Below are 8,470 nucleotides of genomic sequence, written 5' to 3'. Positions count from 1 at the left end.
ATTATAACAAAAAACTTTTAAAAGTAATACAATTTTATTTTAATTAGACATTTATGAGTTTTAGCATATGAACGTTTTTTACTTCTTCAATTTTCAATGATAAGGATCAATTTGGGGTTAAAGACAAATTTAAATTTTTTAACTTTTTGATTGTAGATGGATGAATGAATGAGGAAGACCAGCATATTTTGTTTTAATTTTTTATTTGTAACAAAACAAATTGCTCAATTTAAATGATTAATATGTATAATGGGATTCACATATTTGATATGTTTTTCTTTTAAGAAGAGGAAATGGATTAAATTAGTCAAAAGAGCCCCATGGTCGCATAAGAAGTAACAATCACATACAAAGAACCAAATCAAAATCAAAACAAGCTAGATAAACATACACGAACTAACTCATGATAAAGGTAAAACATATTATAGATATTGTTCTCTGAACCTACATGGTTATAACATCTTTGTCATCTTTGCAAGATTCTTCTTTGTTCCTACATTCTTCCTCTTCCGCATGCAAAGGCTTTGTTGGTCCTTATCTTCCATGTCTTTCATAATGTGACACTGCTCCATTAATTTCTTCTCATGGTGAGTATTAGACATTTCTTTCTAACACTCATCATGCCATTTACAAGTTGTCCAATTTAATATGTTTTTAGTGAAGCATCAGTAGCAAAATTACAAGATTACAAGGAAAAAAATGGTTGCAAGACTCATTTTCTCTAAAAACATAAAACACGTGACAAATTATGAACTTCTGGAAGGTCACATTTTTTGTAAGATCATCACAAATTGGAAATCTTAAAAGAAATATTAACCTCCATGCAGATAGTTAAACTTTTGAGATGGTTACGAAAAGAGTTTCTCATTACAGTAAATCAATTTAGTTTCCGTTTGAAAATGTCAAATTGGTAGGTTATAACAGATAATTAATTAGTATAGTTATCTAACTTATTCCTAATCCTAGTTAACACTCCAATTATCACTCCAAAACCCTAATCCTAAAGTTTTAGGCGCCAACTAATTATGGCCCTTGGATTGATCCAGCCCTTTATATCAAACTTTGTGAAACGCGTGCATAGTTCCAATGTTTGCATTGTTAATTCCAATGCTTTGGTTACCAATGTAATGCATATAGTAAAACAACAACCTCTCCAACCCACCCTCTTCATCGTCGCTTTCTCTCCTCCCTCTCTTTTCCTCTTCCACAAATTCTCTCACTCAAGCCTTTCAGCTCTGACCATTTCCTCACAACCAAGCCTTTCAGCTCCGCCGCTGCTGTCTTTGATTCCAACCCAACACTTTCTTCTTCCAATTCTGGGTTTTCCCTTTTCAACATCATCTTCAATCTTAATTCCTATCAATTGACTATTCAAATCAGATCTCAAAGTTTCTGAGAAGAAAAGAGAATACGCCTGCTAATGTAATTGGATTTCCGATGAATGACTTTCCTATAATCACGTTTTTCAAGTAAGCAATTGTAAACGGTTAATTTCTTGCTCACACTTTCATCTTCGTCACTCTATTCTCACGCCTCCATAAATGAAAATCGATTTACCCTTCAATTTTCCTCTGTAAAAAAAATAACTTTGTTCTTTGAATATCAAATACTCAATTACAAATTTGTATATCAAAAAACTAGGTAGATTCAATTGAATATCTTCGCACTTCAACGATATCCTTCTATTATTATATGAGTTTCAGAAAATTTTAGGAGCAATTAATTACTTATTTTTGTAATTTCTGCTTTAGCTTAGATATTCAACGCCATTTTTGTTTGATTTGCAGCCGTTGGCAGGTTTTGTTATGGTGGAGGTCCTTAAGCAACTTTTTTCTCAACTGTTTGTCCCATACTCATCTCTGCTCTCACATTATCATCTTTGTTTACTAATAAAACTATTCCATTAGTTTAACTTTTGATTCTTCTCTTAACTTATTCACTAATGTATTTAGTTTATGTATTTTGATTTTGTGCTATTGATGCACTTTATTTTCTAATTTTACCATTCAGTTTTTTATATTCATTTTATTTTTGATTGCACTATATCAGCATAAAAGCTTTGGCAAGGGTAAATGTTATTTTCCTGATAACTTTGCAGGTTGGTCTTTAAGGGAATAGTTTTATTACTAACTGAGTTATTTTTTTTTACTATAGTGCAGTTATGGATCTATTCTGAAATTCATCATAGCATTTAAGATTAAAAAAATAAAATCATTCTTTGTAGGTAAAATCCTCTGTTTGGCTGTATAGGAAGGAGCTGAGTATAGTTTTGATATGCCTTACAAATCCTCCACTTTTACAAACTTGAAGGATGATTGGACCATACAGGTGAGTTTTTGGAATGTGTGAAGGATCAGTTGAATGTATTATGTTATAAAATAAAATAGTGGCATGTTTCCATGGATAACCAGTCACTTAATTGTTGATCCTGATTAATATAGTCATTTTTTGATGCGTAGCTTCAATTGGGATATGTTGGGTGTGATTTTCATTTGTACACTTTATAGATACATAACTCTTCTCTATCAATAATTTATTAGTTCGGATTGTTCCAATGATGATTTTTTTTTATTTTTTTTTATTTTCATCTATCGGTTTTAACGGATTGCATTTTTTGTTTTCAATCTGTCGTCATATTTCAGTTTGTCGTCAAATTAGATCCACATGTTATGCAAGAGGAACTTTCATTTAGTTCGGGTTGAAACTGTAATAAGGACGGCCACATGTGTCTCTAATTAAAACAGAAAATGACGAGACTCTAATAAGGACAACCACATGGTATGCAAGAGAAACTTTCATACAGTTAGAGGAGTATTAAGTTTGAGATTGGTATCTAGATTGTCAAACTTACTCTTTATATTAAACCAACTCAAATAGTTTGAAGCTTTATTTTTAGAAACATTGGGATGAATTTGTTATTTGATCTATGATGACTCATATTGGGTGCTCCTCCACTACTCAGGAGTATTAGCTATTAATTAATGTTCAAAGCAAAACTGAAAGAAAGTTTAATTCGCAAATTTTAGTTTGTTAATAGTTCATCCAAGTTCAAGGTTTTGGGAAATTGAGTTATTGTGGGGGTTCACATTTTCATTTTTGTTATAATAGACTGCAAGTTGGGTTTGTGCTTACAAGGTCAGTAACATGTTTTCCAAACTTATGTGTTTTCTTGGATAGCTATGTTACTAATGTATTTCTATTTTCTATGCCATGAAGCTTATAATTGAGGCACTCAACCCTCTGAAAGCCAACTCTTTACTATACTTGAAGAATTTGACAAGAGATCTAACAAAACTTATGTAGCATTTTTCATCCATCATGTTTATGATCAAGGGATGATATCTGATCTTATGGTATTTTTACAAGTCAAATTGAGACATATATATCGGAGTTTGCACCATTACTTACTGCAAGGTTTAGAGCAACTATGGTATGATATTAGTGTGCCAAAGTGAATCAGGAAGAGGCTAATATGCCAATGTAACATTTGTAATATTACCTAATATATAATAATAATTTATTTTTCTCAGCAAATTGGCAAGCAAACATGTTCAATTGGCATCAACATCCCTCCTTTGTTTAGGTCGAAATCCTTTAAGGGTTACATGTCAGCTCTCTTTCTTATTAATCATTATGGTTCACACTTCTCCTATGCATAAATCCAACAAAAGATGTCAAAATACATCTTCAATTGACGACATTGGCATGGATTAAATTTATCTTTGTTGATCGTTTGTTGCTTATATTTATATAGCATAGTAGTTTTTCCCTGTGTTCTAATTTTTTAATTGCTCAATTCATGGAAACTGTTCAGAATAATATTCTTTTGTCGTGCATGTAATTTCAGATAATTAAGTGTTAGTATCAACTCAGTTTTAAGTAAGTATCTCGAGTTACATTAAGAGATGGTCTGAAGATATTATTAACGCATAACAATGGAGACTGTAATTACACCACTTTATATGTAGTGTATAAAGAGATATTCGAAAAATGTGTGATCATCTGTTATATATCCTAAAATATTGTTGATGTTATATTAAAAGTTCGAGTTTGATAATAATTTAGTTCCTTTTCGGAAAGTTTATCACCATAATAATAATAATAATAGCAATAATACAAGATTGATTACTTGGCAATTGGCATACAAAAACAACACGCTGGATTCCAATTCAATTCACGGGTATGCCTTTATTCCCGTTCATAAATAAACAAAAGGAAAATTTCATTGAATGGGACAATCGTAATTCATCATACATAAGGCAATTTCTTAGGAAAAAAAAAATACAGCAAAAGTTATTTCAGCAATCCAATTGGATAATCAAAATGATCGTTACGCCTTTGTGCTAATTAACGATCACAATCACACTAATAAAGAAGACATTTCACATGGAATAATTACTTCTTTAGCCACATGGTACCCTTTTCACCTAGGCCACTACAACAAAACATCCAAACTAAAACAAAAGCATAACTTAGCTAGCTAGTTACAAAGCTCACGGGCAATACCAACCTTATTATTCACGGTATCAAACAAAACCCTCAAATTCTGTTGTTGATAATTAGCAATCACATTCAACACAGTGTAGTTCACATTCTTTGGTGTAGACGCCATTGCAAGACAAGCCAATGATCCTGAACTGCTATGGATCAAACTATTCTCCAATGGTAATTTTAGATCCAAATCTGTGAAATGCAATGTAATAGCTGGTGCCAAAGTTTCATAGTTCTTCACAAAACATGTGTCAAATGCTCCTAAGCTCGAAAAAGGTCCGGTTACTTGTTTTCTAAACTCATCCCTAACCGCGTTGTAAACGGGTTCCACAAAACGGGTAATAACTGTACCCGAATCAATTATGGTTCCGGATCCGGTATTCACGTCGAACGCTAAAAGTTCTTTGGGGAAAGGTACATTTACTTTTCCCACGGTAATTCCGGTTAAATTGACAAAATAAAGAGATGGACGGCGAGGATTGCGAAGAAGTGGTGTGGTTCGAATGCTTTTGGGTTGACCCACGGGTCCAAGTTTAAGTGACCCGGAAAAATAGTAAGATTTGAAACTTGGAAGGCAGTAGGAGAATACACCCGAGTAAAGTGACCCGGTTTGTGATAATAAAGATAACGGGCCACGGCCCAAGCCCAAAAGTCCTTGGGCTGGAATTGAAGAACCAGAGATAGCATTGATGGATCCAAAAGAGTAGCTAGGGATAACATCCGTAGCTAATCTAAGTGAATCTTGAACAAGTGTGGCAGAGTAAGTCGAACCTGCGTAAGATTTGTTGAAGGAACATGCGCCAGAGCCCGTGGCTGGACATGAGAGCCCACGGACCTGACTGCATTGTGGAACGGAACACTCCAATGGCACATAACTGGTGGAGGCATTGGGTGAGAAAGTTGTTGCGGAGCAACCAATGCAGCCAGAGCTAGGGATAAAAGCCTCGTCGGTGCTTGTGTCAAGGACCATGAAGAGGAGTTGACCGGGTGTTCCGATTTTAACACGGACTATGTAGTTGCCAATGTTGAAGGCCTGGCCCGAAGCAATTGGGGCCGAAGAGACGGTCTTTTGGGCTACTAAAGAGGATAGATAGCTCATTCTGGCTGGATCTTTGGAGGCCATGTTTAGGACTCTATTGTCCCATGAGTCTGTTTTTTGTGGGTTGAATGGTGAGCATTTTCCATACATGGGAATTACGTTGAGATCGGAGTCATCTGGTTGAGATGCACATGGATCAGTGGCATTGCTCATGCTCATGAAAATTGCAGAGCAAAGTATTAAGGCCGTAGCCAATTTAATTTTCATGGTTGATCTAATTTCGGGTGATTTTTTTTTTTGGATAAGGGATAGATAGAATGAAGCTTAAAGGTATAGATAGCTTGCATGCATGTGAGGGACTAAGACCCTTATATGTAGTGCGAGACTAAGAGTGTTATGTGGTTGTTAAATTACAAAAACATCCTCATATAAATTACAACTTGGAACTGTTTACAACATTGAATTACAACTTGGAACTGTTGTTAAATTGCAACTTGTAACAGTTTACAACATTAAATTTATATTTAATTGATATAAATATGAAGTGTGTATTGTGATTAATATTATTTGATCCCTTCGTCCCTTTTTTATGTATGTTTTACCAAATTGTTTTTTGTGTATAGATATTTTTAAGGTAAAATATATTTTTGTTCTTTAAGTTTGAAAAAAATATCGGATTAGTTTTTTAAGTTTTAAATAAGTCTGTATTATCTTTTTAAGGATTTATTTGAAACTTAAAAAACGTCAAATAAGTGAATTAAATTAATAACTTAAAGTACTTATTTGAAATTTAATAAAATTTAAAGTACATATTTGAAACTTGGAAAAACTTAAAAAACTTATTTGAAGCTTAAAAAACTTAAAGATTAAACCGGTATTTTTGTTAAACTTAAAAGATCATAAGAGATATTTTGTCTATTTTTAATGTTAAGGCCCTTAACTTAAGGGTATGTTTGAAAAAAGAGTAATAAATGCATTTAAAAATGTAAAGATAGTCTTATATTAATTAATGACAACTTTTTTTATAAATGATCTTATAATTAACGACGGATTGAATGTTTTCTTAAAAAAAAAAAAAAGGTATGGAGAGAGTATTTATCTAGTTAGTTATATATAAGGTTAAACGATCATAAATATTGATAATGGAAAGTGAGCTGGCTTCTGCGTGGGAATGGAAGGAAAGGCAAGAAACAAAATAGACATTGCTGGTAATAAAATGTAGATGAAGTCATGAAGACGTATGGAAGAGTGTGCAATGTATACATGTTTAAAAGACAAATCATAAAGGACACAAATTAGTAAAAAAAGGGAGTTTGAAATCATTGGTGTGATGAAAAATGAACTTCACTGCAGCTTGATGTTTACAGAATGTGGCTGTTTTGTTGAAATTTTTGGACATTTGCTAGCTTTGAGTAACTTTTTTGGATTGGGAATTGCAGTGATTGGATGGATAAGAATTGTAGTTGTTAGAGTTAGAAATGAAAAGTTTTCTCGCTCGTGATCAATTATGGTTTTTTATGGAGATATTTGCGGTGGATAATTTGTCTTTACATGAGGGTTTGCACGAGATACGGTCGGTCACGGGCATTCTAATAAGACTTTTTTGGCTAAATAATTCTCATGCATATGAGTGATGATGATGATAATTAATGGTCCCCCTCCCTCATTTCCAGTTCTGTATGTCTTGCTATAAATCAACATTCAAATCATCAAATAATTATATATTCTTATTCTTATAAATTAATACTAGTTTTCTAACCCCACTGCCTCAAATTGATCTTTTTGCGTACACACTGTGAGTCTGTGCTGGATGCGATCCCTTTTCATTGCAATTTTCATGAACCCGTGTTCAACTAAAAAGCCAAACGGAGTTATACTAGTACTACAAAGTACAAACTAAGACAGAGACTAATAATGTACGAATTGGGAATCTAAGGGAGGGATTAAAGCTGTTTAATTCCCATTGAACAAAAGAGAGAGTCATGCATACCCAATAAAAACATCAGAGCCATCACACATTTCACGATGTCGTATGTACATAAGCCTCAAACTCTTGAGCCTGTTTTTTAAGTCAGACCAGCGATTCATGATGTAAGGTACGGAGTGTTAGACGATTAAAAACCAACATGATAATCAAATAAGCGTGGTGGAGATGAGAATGTTGTGTTAGATCAATCGTAATGCTAGATGGGATATGATTAAGAATGACATCATTAAAAAAAGAGTTGAAGTAACACCTATACTAAAAAAGATTGTAGAAAATAGTTTAACCGGTTTCAGCATATAGAAAGAGAAGACTCTAAATGTTGTAGTACGAAAAGTAGATCATCGATCAAATCAAAAGATGTAGAGGAATACCTAAAGAAAACTATAAGAGAAATTCTTAGAAAATATTTAGAAGTTAATGAATTACATCTAAATATAGTTTAGGATTAATAGCAGTTTTCGTCCCCTAACTTTCACGAAGTTGCGATTTTGACCCCCTAAAAAAAACTACAAAACCGTCCCATAACTTTTGCAACTGTAGCAGTTTTAGCCCCCCAAAGGCAAAAAAAAAATTAACACGTGGCACCTCACTTAGGGTGCCACGTCAGCGTATACCGAGTTAAAATTGGCATCGGGGGCCAAAACTGCCACAGGTGCAAAACATAGGGGGTGGTATTGTAATTTTTTTTCATAGGAGACCACAATCGCAACTTTGAGAAAGTTAGGAGATTAAAACTACTATTAAGTCTATAGTTTATGATATACCATTATAAAGTAATTTAATCCGTGTAACCAGCCTCATTTGAAAGACATTTTAAATATAGTTTATGAATATATGTGTTTGGTGGACACTCATCTGAAAGACATTTTAAAAGAGAGCTTCTTTTTTTCCGATACCACATAACAAAAATATATATATACACGAACGTACCACTCTTTTGAAAATAATTACAC

General features: G+C 33.3%; 1 protein-coding gene and 1 long non-coding RNA gene across 5 annotated transcripts; one reads left to right on the top strand and one right to left on the bottom strand.

Annotated features, from left to right (window-relative positions):
• The first annotated feature begins 1,078 nt into the window (after positions 1 to 1,078).
• LOC120579454 (uncharacterized) lies at positions 1,079 to 3,608 on the top strand. 4 transcript variants are annotated; one of them, XR_005645315.1, is made up of 4 exons: positions 1,079 to 1,469; positions 1,788 to 2,328; positions 2,643 to 2,778; positions 3,217 to 3,608. It is a non-coding gene; the product is annotated as an uncharacterized lncRNA (long non-coding RNA). The 4 variants fall into 4 exon arrangements; XR_005645317.1 differs by lacking the exon at positions 3,217 to 3,608 and having other exon boundaries at positions 1,788 to 2,098; positions 2,225 to 2,328; positions 2,643 to 3,210; XR_005645316.1 differs by lacking the exon at positions 2,643 to 2,778.
• Positions 3,609 to 4,197: 589 nt separating this feature from the next.
• Positions 4,198 to 5,893, bottom strand: LOC11434231 (aspartyl protease AED3). The gene has a single exon (XM_003602883.4). The coding sequence runs from the start codon at positions 5,795 to 5,797 to the stop codon at positions 4,481 to 4,483; it is 1,317 nt and encodes a 438-aa protein (XP_003602931.1). The 5' UTR covers positions 5,798 to 5,893; the 3' UTR covers positions 4,198 to 4,480.
• Positions 5,894 to 8,470: the final 2,577 nt, after the last annotated feature.

This window comes from Medicago truncatula, chromosome 3 (genome assembly GCF_003473485.1).
Source record: "Medicago truncatula cultivar Jemalong A17 chromosome 3, MtrunA17r5.0-ANR, whole genome shotgun sequence".
NCBI lineage: Eukaryota > Viridiplantae > Streptophyta > Magnoliopsida > Fabales > Fabaceae > Medicago > Medicago truncatula.
Note: the sequence above shows the minus strand (reverse complement) of the source record. Positions and strands in the feature narration are given on the sequence as shown.